Source organism: Condylostylus longicornis, unplaced genomic scaffold, assembly GCF_029603195.1.
Source record: "Condylostylus longicornis isolate FDR11 unplaced genomic scaffold, ASM2960319v2 ptg000092l, whole genome shotgun sequence".
Classification (NCBI taxonomy): domain Eukaryota; kingdom Metazoa; phylum Arthropoda; class Insecta; order Diptera; family Dolichopodidae; genus Condylostylus; species Condylostylus longicornis.
In genome coordinates, this window is record NW_026578060.1 from 751,563 (window position 1) to 774,158 (window position 22,596).

Consider the following 22,596-nt stretch of genomic DNA (forward strand, 5'->3'; position numbering starts at 1 on the left):
CTATATCATATGTGAAAATTCCATAGCATAGTATAGTATAATGCATACTAATATATGTTTTATATTTAATCTCATATTTTAATTTGTAATGGACATTTTTGTAATTGTAGTGGTATTAAAAATTCTATTACAATTTCCCATTTTATATATGTATGCACATTGCTTTACATTGCCAACAAGAAAAATTTTTTAATAAGTTTTTGATTTCAATGACAAAATTCATTTAAAATATGTTAAACAGTTCAAAAAGTTCAATCACCTTAAAATTAAATGATACTATTAAAAAAAAACAAAAAACAATGCACGCACACTACACGATTTTTAATGAAGAACCGTTTTTTTTTTTGTGTCGCCTTGAGTACTTAAAAATATTTATTATAGAAAGAGTATATGATGGAATTATTGTACTCACTTAATCGGACTCATCCTGTAATATAAAAATAAAAACAAAAACATTTGTTTTCTTTTGTGTTTCAAAGAAAATAAAATTAAATAAGATTTTTTTAAAACTGAAACGGGGGTGTTTTTATATACTTTTTTTTTTGTTTTTCTTATTCTTTATTTTATTTGGCTTGCCGAAAAACATGTGATTTAAAAAAAAAAATTATTTATAAAATCTCAAAATTTTTATCTTAAGTTTATTTTATTCTTATTTTACTTTTGTTTTATTTTGGTTTTATATTTTTTTTTAATTTTCTGATTAGTAATAACATACATATTCATAATTAACTTAAGTATGTGTGTATTTAAAATCGCAATCACATAGTCGTATAAGAGCAGCTCTTCTATATTGTTGCAGTTGCATGTACATTAACAAAAAGAATTTGTTCTGATATTAATTGTTCTAATAGTAAATGTTTTATAAGGCATATGCCGCTTTCTATTTTTAATTAATAAATTATGTTTTGCCTCAAAAGCTTTGACTTTCTGTCAAATTAGTTTTCTACACTCGTTAAATTTTAATATGAAAAAATTAAAATGGAAAGTGAAAACATAAAAATTATATTCAATGGTACACTGAAATGAATTTAGAAATTTAATGAATTAGAATAGTAAAAAATGACAAAAATTTTTTATTTATGAAAGTATTTCTTTGTGGTACTAACTTTTAACGACGAAAATGGATAAAAAAAATTCCATATTTTAGCATAATTTGCATAATTTAAATATGGTGTGCAGTATCGTAAAAGTAAAAGTTTTGGCAAATTTTATTACATTGATAACGTGTGCGCAAAAAAGGAATTTTTGAGCAATTTTTCGAATTCTACAAAAAATTAATATTGTACATTACGTCATGTCAAGCTTTCAAATTTTTAAATCTTTAAAATGTAAAATTCAAGATGGAATCGGTTCATGACAAATAATTCCTTATTAAACCGAATACTTTGATAATTTTTTCACGACATTTAACACATTTGTCGACAATAATTCAAAGTGCATAATTAAATTTTATTTCAACGTTAATCAAACCTGTTAAGGATTGATATTGTATTTGCCTCTGCTACCAAAGAAACAAGTAGGAGACTTATTTTGAAAATCAATGACAAAAAAGACATTTTTTTAGTAAAATTCAACAATGAAAAAGAAAAGTGTTTCTGTTATTTAAAATTTAAGGAGCAAATATCGAATTTTATTGCATTATGTTTTAAATATATTTTGTAACGAAACTTTAAGGAGTTTATGTAATTTGAAATTGTTTTGATAAAAAAATAAAAAAATTTTTAAATAAAAAATTGGAGGGACCCTAAAAGTCGGCGTATTCTACAATTTTTTTCTTTTATTACTTGTTGCGTCGGTACATCTATCATCTATGTACATTATTTTTTATATTTTTTCATAAATCTATTTCTGAAATCAAAACAGCTGCAATAAACGATGTACAAAAAAAAATATTTTCCATAGAAACAAAAAAAAACGAAAATTCTTTTCCAACAAGAACTTTTTATAGTATTTTGGCTTTTTTGAAAAAATTTTATTTAAAATTTAAGAAGCCTCCGTCTTCTGCGCTCGCAATTTAATTATATCTAAAATTATTTCGTTAAAATTCTCTCTAACAAAACATCACATTGATACATTTTCACATGTATGTATATAAATTGGTATGGCACATATCAATATAACAATACATAATAGTATATACATTAATATGTACATATGTACTTTATAATGTGTACAAATTATAAATTAGAAAAGTGAAAATTTCCATTATAACTTGCAAAAATTTCATAAGGAAAAATGAAATTGCTAATGCTTTAAAAAGAAATTTTTTTTTAAAAAGCCTTAATTTCTAAATTATTAAAAAATTGAGACGTTATTTGAGTTTTTAAATTCTAGAACGAAATTCATAAATTTTGAATAACTACAATATAAACGAACATTAAAAATTTCTCCCCTAAAATATCCATATTTGAGAAATGACAAAATTAAATATGTAGTAATTTTAATTTTGTAAAGTTTATTAATTATTAAATAATCAACTTTCTTATACGATTACGATTATAATCAACATTTTATTATTATTATTACGTTATCAATAATTTTTTAATTTTTATTTAAAAGCCCAGTGGGGTTGACAATTAAATTAAATCGGTTGCTATTTCAATTACCGTATCAATAGGATTATAATGATTAAGTAACATACATTATGTACATACAAACATGCAAGGCGTTTTACATGGGAAGTTAAAATGCGCAAAAATACACCTGACACTATATATTTGTAGTAATTATTATTATTAATTTAATTGATTCAGATTTTGTATAGTTATTCTATTTTAATCAATTTTTGCATTTATAATAAAAACAGATTTCTAAATTTCTGAAACACGTACAAAGATAAGTTAGTAAAAATTTGTAGATAAAAGAGTTCAGCGACTTTTAATTATAGTTCATTTGTTTTATTATTACTCTGCTTGTACATAATGTTAATTTTCTAATTCTCAATATTTTCCAAATGTAAGCGACGAATTGTACAAAAATATTGCCTGAATTTAAACATTTTTTTTAGCTACATATACATACATATATATATTAATAATTTAAATTAAAAATTGATTTAAATTATTCAAGAACATTCTACATATGTACATAATATACATATATGTACATATTAATGTGAATATGTGTACATATGCACATACACACCAATAATAATTCCCATATTGTGCTTTACGATCAAAATAAATTTTCTTAAATGATTTTACTCGTCACAATAATGATTGTCCATAGACATTAAATGTAAAATTTATATTTAAATTCTTTTTTAAATAAATACATAACATAAAAAACAAATACAAAATCTGGCAAAAATAAATAAATAACTGCATTTCTCCTTCTATAAATAAGAATTTTTGTGATTTTTGTATTCTAGTCTATTCTCTGAAATCATCTGATTTCTCTGTTCTTGAGATGTACGAATACTACTGATAATTTTCAAGTGAATGTAAAATTGTAAATATCTAGAGTACAAAAAAAATTATTTATTACCAAAAATATAATTTTTCTGATTTTTGTTTTCATAAATTTTTTTAAAAATATCTATAGTTTGTGCGTATGTGTTTTAATCTGTTTGCTTATTAAATAGTTGTATTACATAGTTTTTCTTTTAAATAATGCTAATTATAACAATAAATCTACATAATGACGTCAATGATAATTGATATTAATTATTCCTTTATTTCCCTTCTTTTCTTTCCAGATTTTTTAATAAAATTTATATTATTATAAATGAACGGACCGGGTGATATACCAATTTCAAATTGTACAGCTACCGAGCGACCCTGCGGATTTTCATTATTACCATCCCTCGGTATGTCTTGCAGAGGGAGAGCCGAGGCATTTGCCCGTCATTTATCTTCTAAATTAAGAACTCTTGGCAACTCACAGGTAATTTTTAAAAATAAATTTTTATAAAATATTTCATTTAATTGTAATTACTTATATGTACATACATACGTATATGTACACGTTTCCATTTTTAATTAAATCAAACAACATTATAAATTAATTACTATTGTGAATTATAAAAAGGGTTCTTTGAACTATTTATTAAAATTGAATTGAACAAACCAACATTTATTAATAACTCATTACTAGCAGACCATACCTGCTGTATGCAGGCAATATAATAATATTTAAATTAACAAATATTATCTAATACAGCAGTCTCCACCACGATCGTCAATCGTAACATTATGATTAAAATATTTTTATTTGAAAATATCAAACTTCGTGATTTAGATTGCAATATAATTATAGTTTAAAAATTTCGAATTTTTTATCTTTTAGAATTAATTTGAGAACTTTAGTATCTAATAACAAAAATTAAATTAATTATTAACAAATTTCTATTGGACCTTACTGACATATACTTTATGTGCTTATATTTAATTAACAGTTAAAAATATATTTTGCAGAATGGTGATTCAGAAATACATAATGATGACCCAATATTAAATGGTACTGGCCCGAATACATGGATAACACATGTCGATCAAAGTAATCAAGTTGTAACAGCACTGCAACCACTACGCCATACAACTAGTCAAGAAGCTGCCGATTCATTTTTTGATTTTGATTGTGAAATTGAAAGTCCTGGTAGTCCTGCTGATGAATGTGAATATTCACGTTTAATTGAAACAACATCAAATACACCACACGATTGTGCTACAGAGTCTGGTTATATATGTTCATCACCAGTTACAACTGGTAGTCGAGCAAGTAGTCAAAGTTCCGATGGACCATATTTTGATCCAATTAGTTCAGATGGTGAACAATTAACTGATACGAATATTAAACCACAACAACAACAACAGCTGCAACAACAAAAACAACAACATATAAATGGTCAAATATTATATAATAATAATAATAGTATACATACAACTTCACCTGTAGATGTTAATGATAAAATATTAATAACAGCAAATATGAGTGCTGAAAGTAAAATAATGATAATGAATGGACATTGTGCATATGAAATAAATGATACAGATGAAGTTGACTTCCAATATGTTAATCAAAAAATAGATGATGATAAATTTAATGATAAAAATGAGAAAATAAATAATCAAAATAATCATGAAGATCATAATGATATTATTAAAAAAGAAGTTGAATTTAATAATAATGATTTAAATATTAATAATAATAGTCCAGAAAATTTAATACATCAATCAAATAATGGATATCATAATGATGAAGAAGAATATAATAATGGTAATTATGCCTATTGTTTTATAAATTGATATAGCAATACTTGTATGGAATTATTATGTTATTATCATAACTTTTTTTATTTTTGTTGGGTATATAGATTCCGTAAAATCTTCACAAGAAATTAATAAAAGCAGCATATTATCAATAAAATCTGACAATAATACAATATGTCAAGATAAAGTACTGAACGAATTACAAAAATTATCCGAAGAAAATGATTTAAACTCAATAAATGGTCATTGTGATGAAAATAATAAAGAAGAAACAAAATGTTTGAAAAATGGACACAATATTTTAAATTTAACAAGTAAATAATAATTCTGACTATATATCAGTTAGCATGTTTTAAAATGCGATAACTATCATATTATTTAAGAAAAGGAAAATTAACTAATCACAACTAACAATAATTATTTATTGTATTTCAATTTAAACAATTTTTTATTTGTAAATCTAAATTTCATATCTAAACTTCTTTTATCTAATCAGGAATTTCTTTTTACTTTCTTATTATATATTCAATATTATACGAGTATTTTCTGATAATCTTGGGCAGCTATCACAGATACCATGAAAGTCTTTAAAATTTCATACAAAATTGCTTATTTTTTAAAATCGTTAGTGGTGACAATGATGTGTTTTTTATGCTATATTAAAAAAGGAAAGATGTTAAAATAAAAAGAATTAAATGAGATTATGAATTAAACTTTTATGCCATATTAGAGCCAATAACAATAATTCAAATTTACTGTAAGCCAAAAATATTTATAAAATAAGAAAAAATTAACTATCAACAACACCATACTATATTTAACGAGTAACCATTATATATACCTGATTTGTTATCTTGCCGCACGCATACTGCTATATGATATATAATTTATCGGCGACTAGACACCAAAACCTTTTCTTTAATCTTATCTTTATTATATTCAAAAATTTACAAAGTACTTTAAAATTACGTCAAAATTGTTTTTTTTTTAATCTCCAAGGATTTTTTTTGTTTGCATTTTGAATCTATAAATATTTGAAGAAATAATTTTATACATATATATATGTAGCTTTGAATTCAGAAAATGTAGACCATATTCTACCTGCAATTGAAAGTAAAAGGCAGAAATAATCATTAAAAGAAATTTAGAAAATTTACCTTTGGTTTATATGCCTAATTAAAAAAACAAAATTTCGTAAGAAAAACATAATACGACAAACTAATCAATATTTGACCAGTTATCATATTCTTATCATTTAGAATTAAGAAGTTACCCACACATAGTGAGTCATCATGTCAAATTTTCAGAAAAATAAATATTTACATAAGATAGTGAAATTTTATTATACTTTTATATCTTAAAAATCTTCTGCTACAACATAATTTGTGGATATCTCAAATTAGTTTGTCAGGCTATGAAATTTTCTACCAACTTAAGATGAGATTGTTTTCACATTAACATTACAATCGTTACTAATTTCATTTTGAAAGATAACTGTAATGTAGGCATCTTAATCAGACTTCATTCATGATAATTTTATCGAAATTTTAACGAAAAAGGTCTATCATACATAATATCGGGAAACTTTTAAAAAATTAAAATTTATTGAATGTTTTTTCTTCTCTTATAAATTTTTTTTATTAACATATTTTTCCATCTATCCTCTTCGCATAATAATAATTATGTACTTAGTACATATCATATACTCACTCAATTTATTGATACATATGTACACACATAATAACATGCCCATGCATAAATTTTCTTTTAATATTCGCAAGTTAAACTAACACTAAAGTAAAACATACCGAACCAAAAGAAAATAAATGAAAATAAAATATAAATAATAATAAAAACAATAACAAGAAATAAAACCAAATATAAAATAAAAAAAATTTAAACACACAATTAACCTTTCCAAAATACAGATCAGTTGCTATCAGGCAGAGTAGCACATATAAACATCAAACCAGTAATCATATCATTCTGATTCGGCCTGACTATTTTATTTAAAGGTTGAATTATGAACAGTATTCATTCAAATCTCAAGTGATACGGTTCGAATAAATTTTTAGCTCTTGTTCACGTTAATTTAAAAAAAAAAGAAAATTTTTTTTTCATTTAGTTCATTTGTACCTTAAAATTTTTATACTTGATTAATACTGAGATTTTAAATATAAAAGAAGAAACAAAAAAATATAAAATAGACTAATTGTGCTGTTAAAAACATTATTTCTTATTAATTTTATTTTAAAATAAAATTAATAATTGTTCTAACAATTCAAAAAATAGAAAAAATATGACGATAAAATTGTATTTCAGAGGTATTTTGCATTTTCAAGTTAAAATTAAAATAAATTTTCTGTAGTCAACCAGTTTTAAAGCAATAAAAAAGAAATATTCGTTAAAATATTCAAAGTGAATTTAAAAAAAAAAAATTAAATTAAAGAGAAATATATATATTTTGTATAAAAACATAAGATTTTGAATTTCTTTTTAATGATATCTTTAAAATTTGGTTAATTGACATTCTTATTTTTTTCTTTTACATTTATTCTTACAAAATATGTCGCACGTTTAGTTATTCATTTGACTTTTTCTTGTTTTTAAAACTTAACTAAAAATATTTGTAACAACTTAAAATATGCATTTTTTTTATATTTTAATTAATTTTAGTTGCCGTACAACCAGCGACACCCAAAACAACAGATGATGAATCTCAAAAAATATTGGAACAAGCATTAAATGGGGATTTAAATAATACAAATCAACAACAAAATTTAAATAGAGATGTAACATCAAAAGAAGATACAGATGATGATGATGATTGTAGACCACAACGTGTTAGAAGATGTTCATCATTAAAAACTGGTAAAACACCACCTGGTACACCGGGTCGCAAAAAAATTGTTCGTTTTGCTGATGTATTAGGTTTAGATTTGGCTGATGTTAAAACATTTATGGATGAAATACCAAATATACCAGTATCAGCATATCAAGATTTAGAAATAGCCGAAACTGAACCACCAGTACAACTTGGCCCAAAAGCTGATAAAATATTAATGCCATTATTTCAACCACCTGGCTGTATACCATCATTTTTGGATATGGTACGTGATAAACAAGTTAATTTAGAAAATGCTTTAATATCAGATCCAATTCACTTAACAATAATGGGTTCCGTACGTGTACGTAATTTAGACTTTCACAAATCAGTTCATATACGTTATACATGTGATAATTGGCGTACATTTTCTGACATACCAGCAACATATTGTCAAAATTCATGTGATGGTTTCTCAGATAAATTTACATTTACGTTATACGCAAATAATGTATCAGTTGGACAACGTTTAGAATTTGCTGTACGTTTTCAATGTAAAGGTCAACAATTTTGGGATAATAATTATGGAGCAAATTATTGTTTTCAATGTTTGCCAGCAACAAATATAAATAATAGAAATATATTACCTCCACATCACATACAATCTTCATTGATTAGTCCGACATCAGATGCTTGGTGTGTTTCATTTTATTGAAAAAACTAAAAAAGAGAACAACAAACATGTATACAAAATTAAATAAGATGATATGAGGAAATAATATTTTAACACACATAAAATTACATAAATTTATGTTGTATATCGTGTATCTACACACAAATATATATTTTAGTTTTAATAAATTTATTATTAATCAGTTTTAAGATAAAACATAAAAAAAAAGAAAAAGAATGAAAAAATATATAAAAAAAAGGAATGTAACAAAACTTTTTAGAAAACTACATGATAAATTGAGAAGAAAAGCAATTTATATGTGAAAGAAATTTAAAGCAAATTTTTAAAATTAATTTATAAATTAAACATATACATACATATAAAAAGAAAGTAAAACATGCACATTAAAATATTAGAATTGATTTCTAAAAGATCTATTAAAGTTTCAAAGTAATTTCACACAAAATAAAAGGATTTATGAGCTATCCATCGTCCTTTCTGTATGAAAAATTATGACTAATCACAAAAATGAAATTGCATCACTCTTCGATTTTAATAATTTAATTTCATTTCAAATCCCAAATCATTACCTATTCATAAAAAAGTTTAAGAATTTTTTAAAATTCTAATCATAAAAGCATAATCATAAAATAATATTTTTATTTATTTAAAATTTTATATACTACTATACTCTTTTTAAAAACCAATCTAATTAAAAAGAAATAAATTAATAAATTAAATCGGACGAATTTAATACAAAGATTACAAGGTTTCCTAAAATTTTTCGGTATTGCTATATTATTTATTGTTTTTTTTTTGCTATTGTCAATGAGCTCGCTTCTATAATTTGGAGCAAATCTTACATATATTAAAATCTTAACTGTTTTTATATTTGAAATAACTTTGAAATTAAAAATCAATTCTGAATAAATATTACAAAAATTATATATGATTAATTATTATCATTAATATCATAAAATTGAAAATATGTTAAGCAGAAGAATATTGAAAAGAAAGAAAAATATTTTAAATGCATCTATTGCCTAAAATATATTTTTATACAAATTTGTATGTTAACTTTAAACGTGTGACTGATTAGCTTGATATTTTTTGTTTTTAGAAAAGTTCGTATATATAGTGTTGAATAATATAGTTTTAAATTTATTAATATTATTATTTTTATTATTATGTTTTATTATTTTTTATTTAAAAAAAAATCATTAATAAATTTTTGTTTTTTGTTTTAATAATAAGTTTTTATTTTTTTCTTAATTTAAAATTTAACAAGAACTTTTAAGTGTTTTTTTTAAAGAAAGTTAGCAAAAAGAAGGGAAAATGGAAGAAATGGAATATACTCCCATTTCATAAGGAAACTATTTTTTGTTAATTACATAATATTTCCTATTTTAAATTGTTCCTATATACCTATGTATATTATAAACAATACATAATGTTCATAGCATATTATATATTTTATTTGCATTACAAATTTTAATATGCCGTGTGAATTTTGGAAATTATTTTTTCAATTTGAAAAAGTATAAAAAATCTAATGTGATAATAAAGATAAAAGAAATCCTATTTGAAGTGCAATATTTTTTCAAATGCAAATTATTTTCAAAATATTTCATATTTCATATGAATTATGTAAATGTAAAATAAAGTAAAAAATTTCGATTAATACTGTTAAATTATAAAATGAAAGAACAAACGTTCAATCTTCTTTACTATAAGAGCAAAGTCATAAATTTTGGCTTTAAACCTTTGAAAATGTTAAAATATTTTCTTTGTATGGCAAAAAAAATGCCAATTTTGTTTTCAATTTCTTTTATTATCTGGGATGTCATGGTGTCAAAATCAAATCTCTATTTATAATAATTACTAAATTCTGTGAAAATATGATAAGATTCCATAGCAGCCATGATGAGCAATAATGATTACCAGTATTTCTTAATTTAAATTTACTTATTTGTAAATTTTTGATTAGAGATTGAATATCATAAAAAATGTATTGTGATTAAAATGAAAACATAATGTTATACAAAATTAAAAACTACACATGTAGAAGAAAAACAAAAAAGAAATTACAATATCAAATTTTAAAGTCATTTAAATTTTCTGCTCTTATTTTGAGATTGATGAAAGAGACTGAATGTACTTAAGTGCAAGTATAGTATAATATTTTAAATTTTGTTTTCATTTAAGCTTATATTACATAACATTATATTTTGCATTTTATATGTAAGCGATTAGGATATTTCCTAGCTTTTTTGTCTTATTTGAAATTTTTTCGTTCTGAATCGCATGAAAGGGGAAGATGACATAAAAATAACTAACATGCAAGGCAACTTGAACTGTTTTATATAAATTGAAAATATAGCCAGTCAACGTTGAAAACTAAAAAGACTCAACATTTCACTTTTGAAAATGTAACTATCGCAAATTTTAAATTTAAAAATAAAGGTATACAGTTGAAACGCTGGTAAATAAGTACATATTTTTAAATATTAAAATAATGTGGCTACAACGTTTTTTTGTTTTTGAATCAACGCCTTTAAATTTTTTTTTTACTTTTGTTTTCTGTTTTATGCACTATCAATATTGTACGTATTTATGATAAGTTTACAATTTATAACTCTAACAATGAATTATTATATCTAATAGAATAAATATATTTTGGGCAATATAGCATTATAATGTTAATTCGAATCCACATTGCACAGCTAATTAAAAAACAAAAATCGAATAAAATATTTAATTTCTGTTGAAAAAATTAAATATGTGTTATATTTGATTTGAAGATTAAAGACTTGACACAAAAATTGAGAAGAAAACAAACTGACGATTTGTCTTTTTATTTTTAATTCAAAATTGAGACTGAAAAAAATAAACAAACAAACATCCACAATAAATATAATAAGAATTTTCAATTTTCTTTTGGTCAAAAAACTTTTTAAACTTTGTATTTTAATTTGAAAATGAGTTTTTACATCGATTAATTAAAATTAGTTATAGTTTACAAAATTTTAATTTTGGCACAAAAAATTTTTTTATGTATGACTAATTAATTATGATTTTAAAAATGAAAACCTATTGAAAGATTGTAAAAGAGATTGTACCTAGAAAATACCAATATTAAAAACCGTTCCATAATAACAAAATCTACATTTTGTAACATAAACATATCAAGAATGCATAAAATAAAATTACTATAAAAAAAATGTAAAATATTATGAATGATTATTAAGAACGTATTCAAACAGATATAGGAATAAAATCATAGATCAAAAAATAAATGTTCTCGAAGATTTTCATAATTTAATTTCCACACAATTAAAAATATTTAAATTTATTTTCAACATTTAATATCCAAATAAAACTGATTCATTATAAAATATATAAGTAAAAAATTTTTACATTTGTAATTAAAAAAAAATTTGACTGTTGTTCGCAATAAAAAAACCAAGCAATGAATAAATACCTAAGAAGGCAAATTTTAAACAAACTTTAAAATACATAATTACAATCATAATACTGAATAGTTTACTACTTTTGCAATTAAAACATTTTTAACAAAATGTTCAATTTTGTCCAACTTCATCATATTTTAGGTATTCATGCCTTAAATTTTAAAAGCCAAAAGAAAAACATAAATTTATTACAAATTTTATTGTACATTATGGTAAAACTTTGACAATAATTGGTATCTTCTGGTTGGAAATTAAAAAGTCTTCGTTTTACAGACTATTATCTTGCCGAAATCAATGTAAACTATAAATCTGAAAATAGTTAAGAAACAATAAAACTGAAAAAATCTTGAATTAAAAAACTGAAAGAAACTTTATTTAATTGAAGTTCTAGAACCTTATTAACTGCAGTGCCATTACAAAAAAAAAAAAAAACAAACAAAAAATTAATATTTAAAATACTGTCAATTATTTATTTGAGACCAAATCAAATAATTGATTTAGCAATGTAATCAATAATAAGTGAATTGGAATTAATCTCTTTAATATAAAACTATATAAAAACTAATATTGATTACAAGAACTTTAAATTTTACAAGAAATCATGAGCAAAAATAATGCTCATCAAATGCAAATCCTAAATTGTGTACTTTTTTATATGAATTAATTTCCAAAAATATTTTGGAATTTTTTTTTGTTTCATAAAAGCTAGAGAGAAAAAAATTAAATTATACAAATTGTTAAATTAATTTAATATTATATTTTAGATTAATATAAATTAATATTTTATTATATAATAAAATTTTATATAAAAAGAAATCAACAAGATGCAGCACAAAATTATTACATTGATGAAAAATATTATATACACGCATATTTTACATCCTGATCCTGAAAGCATCTTCAAGCCTTTAAATAAAAACATTTTTATGATTTTTATATTTTTTTTAAACCGTAATTTTTTTTTTATTAAATTAAAATGTTATATATTTTAAAATTTATATATTATATTAATTATTACATATACCTGTTATATTTAGATTATAATTTTAATAGTATACAAATAGTACATTATAGTATAAAAATTAAATAATAAAAGTGATGATGGCACTCTAGAAAAAAATCGTTAATCATGAAAATGTTGTTACGAAGCATTATAATTAAAAACTAATATACTATAATGTACAAATTACTGGAAATGTATATTTGTAAAACAGCCCAAAATTATTACACAAGAACTACATATGATTGTATTAATAAAATTTTTAACTAACTTTAAAGAGGAAGAAAGGACTTCTAAATTTTGTTAGTTAAAAACTAAGTTTTGCTTGTTTTACAATCTATATTTTTTAATGAATTGATGAAATTTTTAAAGGCAAACGAATAAAATAAATTTAAATAATGTTAAGTAAAATTTGAAAACAAAAAAAGAAACAAACGAGAAATATTGTTATTATAAAAAAGAAAAAAAATATTATTTAAAATTAAATACATATATACTGATTTTTTCGTATAAATTATCTTGGTATTTTTATTTTTGTTCTATAAGACTTTGTTTTTTTATTTAGTTACTACTTTATTTTTTCTTTACATCAATGATTTCTTAATTAAATTTACTTTTGCATTATATTTTTTTAATTTTTTCTTGTTTAAATTCAGTAAACAATTTGCCTTTTTAACGTTTTTGAGTTTTTTTTTCATTTTACATTAAAATTAAAAAACTTAAAGGTTCATTTCTTTAAATACACAAAACATTTTGAAATAAAATTCTTCTGAAACCAGAGTGGATAATATTTTATTTAACCCTTTTACATTACAAACATTAATACTCAAATAATATTTTATACAATGTTTAGTTCTTGTATCCTTCTATTTTAAAATGATGGCAAGTGTTAATTATTTTTTCGAAATCCCAATCGAAAATTGATACGTTATTCAAGTTGTGGTTTAAATAATATTTTTCACTCTATCTATTTCAGACATAAGTCTCGACTCTAACTATGTAAATAACAAAAATGTTATACCTATTTCACTTATAACGCTTATAACATGAATTTAAAAAAGAAATTCAAATGATTGAAAAAAAACACAACTAAATCTGACTAATAACACCAATTACTTTGAGAAATCACAAGTATTTACAAGTCATTTAAGTATTTTATGCTTTTTTATAAAAACAAAATTTATTAATTTCAATAATATAAGAAATACTATTTGTAAAAAGTAGTTCCTTATATTATACCTCTTTTATACAACCATATTCTGTTAGTCACATATCTCATCACTTGAGACGATTGGTTAATATTAAAAAGTTTTTTGGTTTTCAGCTTAGAATTCAAAATTCCAAATTGATTTGATAAAGAAAATTACAACAAATTGAATAAAAACTTAATAAGTCAAATGATGCCACTAGCAGATTATGGACAATAGTTCTCTCCTATGTTATTTTAGTCTATGGTTATTCATATGAATATTCAAACCTGGCCTCTGTTGTTAGAATATAATTGAAAACCTTTTGTAAGTCTAAATAATTTAAATAGAAAAAAAGAAAATTATAAAAATTTTGTAGTTGAGTCATACATCAAAGTTAAAATAAATAATGGCCACCTGGTTTAAAATACTCTAAAATTAATCCTCAAAGAAAAAAAGCGAATTTATATATGCGAATTTGGAAAACATAATATTTACAATAAATTAAAGATAAACTAGCCAAACTAATAGAATATTAAATAAATTTAGTATATATTCTAATGAAAGTAAAAAGTACATACTAAATTCAAAATACAAAAGTTTTTTGGTCTGCTGAGGGTCTAATATGCTTAGAGTTGAACTCTCACAAAATATTAACAGAAAGGTTTACTCAACCCATGAAATTCAAACTTACTATTACATCTTAAAAACTTTGGGTATTCATACAATACAACATTAAAATTAATCAGAAATCAATAATCGAAAAAATCATATAATACACAAATTTTATAAAGAAAATAAAAATTATATGTTAACACTCGAAATTTCAGTACAATAAATTTAAAATTAAACTAAGTTAAAAATGGAATTAAAACAATATACCTCAATAGAAAACTGCCCAATATTGAAATAAAATACTAAATTGAATAATTCCTAAACCACTAAGAATATAAGAAAAATCTTAATAAAAATATAAAATATTCATGCTTAAAATGGAATAATCAAATATATTAATATATATGCGTATTTACTTATACTCGAAATGAAAATATTTCTAAAATATTAAATACAAAAAAATATATTATGATTTGATATTATTAATTATTTATAATATGTTTTTGCAGCAGTTACATGCATCACACTTTAAAGCATTAAGTCTATAGCAAATAATCATTTAATAAAAAATTAATGCCTTTAATTAACAAATTGTTAATTAATGGCATTTAACAACAACGCATAAAACTATATTCAGATTATTTTATAAATGTATTTTAAAAATTATGTAAATACAGAAATTCATAATTATTTGGAAATAATTATTAATATATGTATATTTAATATAATAATTATAATAAAAAATATTTGAAATTAAAACAATAAATAAATTAAGAACTGTTGCAATGCCTACATATAAATCTTTCAGAGTGCTCGTTAACTAATTATGAATATTTCAACTTAAGATGTAAAATTAAAAAAAAATTAGCAATGTACGGGTAGGTTCATATCTTTTATAAAACTTATTATAAAATAGAAAACTGCAAAGTACTCTAAAGTGTTAAGAAAATTTTATAGTTTTATAATATAGAAAGAGTTCAAAATTATATGACACACCAAAGCAATGATAGTTGAAAAAAGCACTTGTACGTTAAGAGAGTAGAAACCTTCTTTGAAAATGTTAACTAGTAAGTAACTTACAATATTATTTTAATTGACATAAATTCAATATTATTTTTATAATAGTCGAACTTATGTTATGACATTCAAAATTTATGTGGGTACATAATATTATGTGTTTTACGAAATGTTAAAATGCGTTATTTACACAAAATAACAAATTTACAATTCAAATCCAATTATTCAAATATCTAATAGTTTAAAATGCAAAAAATAATTTTCCAAACCGTTCTTATCCAATATTAAAACTAAATTTATTAAGTACAGTGTTAAGAAATCAAAAAATTTATATTTAAAAATTAAAAGTTTAAAAAGAAAAAAATCATAACCTGAAATCGGATTTTATAAAAATTAAATAAAAATTATGATTTCTTAAATTTAAAATTAAGATACTGTATTTAATCAAAAAATTTGCTAAATTGTAATTTATTTTTAAATATTTTATTACTAGATTTAAACAAATTAATGCATTATAATATTGTAATTTAGGGTAACTTGAGAGACTGATTGAAAAGATAAAGATTTTGTGGAGAAAAAGTAAGATTTAATTTTCTTAAATTGTATAAAATACAAAATTATAATCAAATAAATTAATAAAAGAAATATATAATTTGGTTTTGCAACGTTTTTACTATCATCAATTTTAATTTGTATTGTAATATCTGTTATTGAGTTTTGTAAATAGTTTTTTTTCCTCATTTGTAAATAATCAATATTATATAAGATGTGTAAAAATCTGATGAAAATATGAATGTTTTTCACATCAGTAAAAGGACATTTACTTAAATGTTTCCTTAATTTAAGCATTTGGAAAATATGGATATTTAATCAATTAGAAACTGTAATTTTTTAAAATTACAGAAATCTAAAAAGGAAATGTTATTTTTAGAAGGGCTAAATAAATAATCGTTTATATAAATATTTAAATTCAATATTTTTTATTTTTTCTTAATAATCGAATTTGCATTACTTTATAGAAACTTAATTAGTTTTGAGAATCGTCAAGCCCAAGAAACCTAATTTTACTCTTTTTAAATAAATGTTATTATATAAATTACGTATTATGTTTAAAACGGATGAATTTAAATTAAAAAAAACCTTTTTCGTTATGAAAATCGTTATATTAAAAATTTTATAAAATAAAAATTAAACATTTTAAATTATTCTTCGTTTACAAAAATAGTATAATAAAATTTGTGAATAGCAACTTTTGAATTATGTAATAAACAAAAACTTATATACTAACTTAAACAGGTACAGAAGTCTTACAGAATTATAAATATCATAAAATCAAATCTTTTTCATTAATGTAAAGACAAAAATAATTTCCTTTATGAAAAACTTTACCCTTGTCCCCATAACAATTGTACCAAAAATTTTTTAAAAATTCTATTTTGCTACATAAAGTTTCAATATCTATTGTTGATGTTTCATTCAAAGTTAATGATAGAAAATCAGGAAAATTGTTCAAATTTAAATTTTGTAATTTGGATATTTCCACAATGTGTGGACATTCCTCTAATATAATTTTATGAACATTACCTAAATTTTCAATTATATATTTAAAAGAAGCGCCAGTTAATTTATTATTATTACTTAAATTAATTAACTCCAAATACTTACATTTATTTAATAATTTAACAATTTTATAAACATCTGAATCAGTTAAATTACAATTAGCAAGCTCAACATTTTTAATTTTTTCACAAGTTCCACTTTCAAGGAATATGTAAAAATTTGTACCGAATTCTTTGTTTTTATGGTTTGTAAAGTTTAGTAATAATTTTTGAATTAGAGAAGAATTTAAACCTTTTAAAAGCCTATTCATACTTTCGGTTGTTAATTCATTAAAACTAATATTAAAATCTATTAATTTTTCAAAACTCAAGTTATACTCATAAAAATTTGTCAAACTACAAGATTGAAGACTGAGACTATTTAATTTTTTACACATTTTACATAACATTTCTAAATGCTCAAGACTTCTGTCACCTAATGGATTAAAACTTAAATTTAAAGTTTCTAATTCGGAAAACTGCTGTTCTTGCGAGTGAACACAATCTGTTTTTATAAAGTACATTAAACCGTCTGATGTGATACAGTTTCCTTCGAGATTTAAGGTTTTTAGTTGCTTTAAAGTTATTAATGATTTTCCGAGTTGTTTACATCCTTCATTTTGAATGAAATTATTAGATAGGTCTAAAACTCGAAGCGTTGATTGATGCAAAAGCGCCTTAAAAATAGGTTCGGTGGATAGGGGAGTTAAAGACAAATTAGCCAAAGATAAAATATTTGAAATGTGCGATTTTTCTAATGTTGATTTTGTAAATTCGTCGGTAACTGAAAAATAAAGTGAAATAATATTAAAATGTACTTTGTACAGAAATATGGCGGAACTAACCTTGGTTTAACTGGTGACACATTTCTTCATATCTTTCTGGTAAAGGTGAAATTTTCCAATCTAATACTTTTGATGATATCATATTTTCCTCAATGGCAATGTTTATACTATCGCTTTCTTCAAAACCAAATCCGTCTGGCGTCATTAAACGTAAAACAGGTCGTATTCCAACTAAGCTATTTAATTTTAAAAAATAAAACCTTGCAAGCAAAAATTTAAACATAAATTTTCTTACTTATAGTATCGCCTAGAAGCTTCTTCAGCCAACCATTTAATACTTAATTCTCCTGTTTTCTTTCTCTCTACTGGTACCAATAACAATTCATTTTCCACTTTAATTTTAAAAGAAATAATTGAATTTACTTTTTGAGGACTTAATTTAATTATTGTAATTTCTTTTTTTCTTGGAGATTCATACACTGTTGTTGTAGAATCAGGCTCTATTTCGATGAGTCGATTTGAAGAATCCTCGTTTATTAATGCGTTATTACTACCAAAACGGCAAAACCCTTTATCTAAAAGTGAAGATTGACAATTTCCTGTACTCGATCTTCTACTAGAGTTACTGTTCATACTTAATGTCCTTCGCATTTTTTTTCCTTGTTTATTGCTTTTATTTTTAGGGTCTAATAATACCGTGAATGCGTTTTGTTTGCCGACACTTTCAGCGTCTGAAGAATCTGAATTTTCAATACTATATTGTGAAGTTGGCACAGTTAGATAATCTCCAGAATGTCGAGAGCTACTTGTATCTCTTTTTAAGGTATTTGGATGTGTTGCATATATTTTGTTATCACTATCGCACTTATGTCTTTTCTTATGAGAACCCACATCATTATCTAGCCAATCATCGTCAACTTCATCCTCATCTAAAAACGCTCCCCTTTTTTTCTGAGCCTCGTTCTTCATAATTTCAAAAGTTTCTGGAAGAATAGTAACTAATCTATTTGGATGTTTTAAATTTTGTATAGCACTTTTATATTCATTTCGCGCTGTCAATTTTTTATCAAAATTAGTTGTATTTCTACTATCTTCTTTCAAAATGTTTGCGGGAAGCTCATAGTCTGATTCACTTTCATAAAATTCATCTTCCAATTGTAAAGCTGGAGTGCCCAAATTCCTTTTTGAACTACTATTACTTTGAGTATATAAATTTATATCGCTCTTGTTTCGCTTTGGTTGCCTAACTTTTCCTATTGAATTATCAATAGCTTTTGATGAATTAGTTAAAGGCGGTGAAGTAACTTTCTCTCCAATTTTATTTAACTGAGAAGCTATTTTTGAACGGACTATTTCATATCTCGTTTGTTCGTCATAATCTAAATCTACTGAATTCCGCCACTTATCTAACATATTCAGCGCGGTATCGCCAAAATCAGTTTTAAGTGTAGGATTTGCCCCCCTTTCTAATAGTAGTTCCGCAACGTCTAAATATCCGTTACAACATGCATCGTGAAGTGGAGTAATTCCATCACAACTTGTACCTCCATTATCGTTTATAGATGATGTGCCTCCTTTATCTAAAAGAAGTTCTACTATGTCCCTAAAACCGTGGTTGCATGCCTCATGCAGAGGTAACCATCCTGCATGATCTCTTACATTAATTGCATGGCCCTGATCAATTAAACGTCGAGCTAAATTTAAGTTTCCAGAAATGCAGGCTTGATGTAATTGAGTTTCACCTTTGTTATTTCTTTTAATAGTCAAGGACGTCCGGGCTTTCCTGACTGGGCGAAGTGTTTGTAATTCCTCACATTCATTATCAGAATCTGTTAGATTTTCTAAGCATATATCTTCACCAATGTCCGGAGTATTTTCGTCTGAAAGTAATTCTTCCGAATCATCGTCAAGATCATTTTCTATATCTTCAATATTAATATTTTCTTTTAAAGCCTCCTCTTTTATATCATCGGCAACAGAAGTCATATTATATTTTATAGCCAATTTAAATTGCCTTACGAGAGCAATTTTAAGTAATTTATTACTTTGATTAATCTTTTTAGATTCGTTGCATGCTTTCTGGTATATTTCATAAACGGTCCAAAACGGTTTCATTTGTATTTCACAAACCTCTCCAATGTTAAATAAAGTTGTAACTGCTTCTTCTGGAATGTTTTTATTAGCCTCAAACTCTTTCCATAAAAATTCTAAACTTTTCTCATATTCTTTGTTATCTTTGTATGTTTGATATAAACTAATATAAATGGGGATTAATTGTTTTATGGTGTCGCCATTTTTTCGGGCAGCATCAAGAGCTTGCAAATAATATTCTATAGCTTTTTCATAATTTTGTAATGAACAGCTGCCGTCCCCAATTTTTTCATATAATCGTTTTCTTGTATCATAATCTTCCATTTTTGTTTCAATTAGAGAATGTAAAGCATAACATATGGCTGCCACTACAACAGAATTGAAAGAAATTTACGTAGTAGATATAATTTCTAAATGGAAAAATTACTTACCAATTTTTAAATTTCTCTCAATATTTTGTCTGTCATTTAAATCAGATGTTCTAAGTTTGTAAGCTTTAACCAAAACTCTTTTTGCGCTTTGAAAATCTCCTTGTTTTATAAGAATTTCTGCTTTTGTTAACAAAGTTTCACACACCTTTTTTGTTTTTTCAGGGAGGCGTTCAGCTACTTCCAATGCTAAGTTGCAAAATCGTAGAGCTATAGCACAATCATTTTTCTTGATTTGATATAAGAGACTAATAGAAATATAACACAAATGAAGTAATTCAAACATATCGTTTGCTTTCGCAATTTTAACTGCTTTTTCCTTATATTCAACAGCTTCTTCGAATTCTCCCATATGCTCTTTCACTACTCCAATATTGAGGTACAACCTTGCCTGCATATCTAATAGTTCAAATTTATTCACTGATCCTGTAAGACTAATATTAAAATATGTATTAATAGTATGGAAAATAGATAGTCGAGGTTAAGTTTTAAAAGAACTTAAAAAATTCATTTTTCGCAATATGCTTACTCTTTTGTTATTAAAAGACTTTTTATAAATGCCTTTTCAGCATTTTTGAGTTGTTTTGAAGCTGTTGTTGCTTCTCCACTGCTTTGACCATATAACAAGTAAACCCTGCCAAGGGTAGCATAAGCTCTCTGTTCTTCAATTTTATTACATAAATTCTGCACTTGTTCTGAAAAATTTTAGATATAAGTGCTTTTTTATGCGATCGTATTCATACATGAGTTGAATTAAAAAATCCAAATAGAAATTTAAAACTTACTTAAATATAAATTAACATATTTTAGAGCGTTTTCAAATTCACTCAGTAGCATGAACATTTCTCCAACCATCCTATGAGCTTTGGACTTGGGCAGAACAAAATTGGTTCCAAGTTTTTCATACAACAAAGCCTCTTCTTCATATTCTTTTGCAGCTTCCAAATATCTACCGGATTGATTATAAAAATCCCCTAAATTATTGCAAGCTTCAGCTATTGACTGTCTGTTACATTCATTTAAAGCCTTTTCTTTGCGCTTTTGAAGTTCTAAAAAATTTTTAAGGCAATTAAACAAATGTCCAATTTAATTAACTTGACTAAAAAGCTAAGTTGTATTGAAAAATTTATCCTACTTCTTTCTTCATATTCCATTTGACCCAAGGTACTATCTTCAATTTCAAAACAAATTTGCATATGTGCAAAAATTCGAGATCCTTACAATATTTTGTTTATTTTTTACTTTGAAAGTGCCTGTTTTTAATTGCACTATAACACTGTTTTTCAAAGTTTAGATAAGAATTGCCGTAATTACTAAATTTTAGTATTTTTTAATCAACAATGATCTGTTATTTGATTTGCGAGCTAATTTCAAACCTTTACAAACAGCCATTTTTGGATTATTTTTTAAAACTGCAGGAGTAGAAAGTTTTGTTTTTCAAAATTTTTTTTTAATTTTCCAAAATGAGATTCATATTTGTTTTAATACCAATTTATCAATATTAGCGAATAAACTCACTCAAATTATGAAATTTTAAATTTACGAATCGTGGTAAATTCCGTTATAAAAACACTTAGTTAACGTAATGCTTAAGAGAATGAACGACGAAAGATTTTCTTGTTTTAAGATTGCATTTTTTCAATTACTTTATGTGCTCTAATTTTGTAATGTTGATTTTGTTCGCAAAACTTCACCATT

At 23.7% G+C, this 22,596-nt stretch overlaps 2 protein-coding genes across 10 annotated transcripts in view; one reads left to right on the plus strand and one right to left on the minus strand.

Annotated features, from left to right (window-relative positions):
• The window catches only part of LOC129613812 (glycogen-binding subunit 76A), a 73,278-nt gene extending 59,602 nt beyond the window's left edge, over positions 1–13,676 (plus strand). For 7 of the 9 annotated variants that reach the window (XM_055528086.1, XM_055528083.1, XM_055528081.1 and 4 more), the window contains 4 exons: positions 3,698–3,885; positions 4,416–5,217; positions 5,315–5,524; positions 7,887–13,675. In XM_055528086.1, coding sequence (XP_055384061.1) covers positions 3,727–3,885; positions 4,416–5,217; positions 5,315–5,524; positions 7,887–8,749 — 2,034 coding nt within the window. In that variant the 5' untranslated portion in view covers positions 3,698–3,726 and the 3' untranslated portion in view covers positions 8,750–13,675. Of the gene's footprint in view, positions 1–3,406; positions 3,451–3,697; positions 3,886–4,415; positions 5,218–5,314; positions 5,525–7,886 lie in introns of those variants that run through there. The other 2 variants (XM_055528085.1, XM_055528090.1) reach the window with 2 other exon arrangements.
• Positions 13,677–17,219: 3,543 nt separating this feature from the next.
• Positions 17,220–22,127, minus strand: LOC129613850 (tonsoku-like protein). Its single transcript, XM_055528136.1, has 7 exons — positions 22,034–22,127; positions 21,684–21,947; positions 21,428–21,593; positions 20,902–21,332; positions 18,675–20,838; positions 18,440–18,615; positions 17,220–18,378 (listed from the first exon to the last, which is right to left on the minus strand). Exons 1-7 carry the CDS (start codon positions 22,092–22,094, stop codon positions 17,321–17,323), a joined length of 4,320 nt encoding a protein of 1,439 aa, XP_055384111.1. The 5' UTR covers positions 22,095–22,127; the 3' UTR covers positions 17,220–17,320.
• Positions 22,128–22,596: the final 469 nt, after the last annotated feature.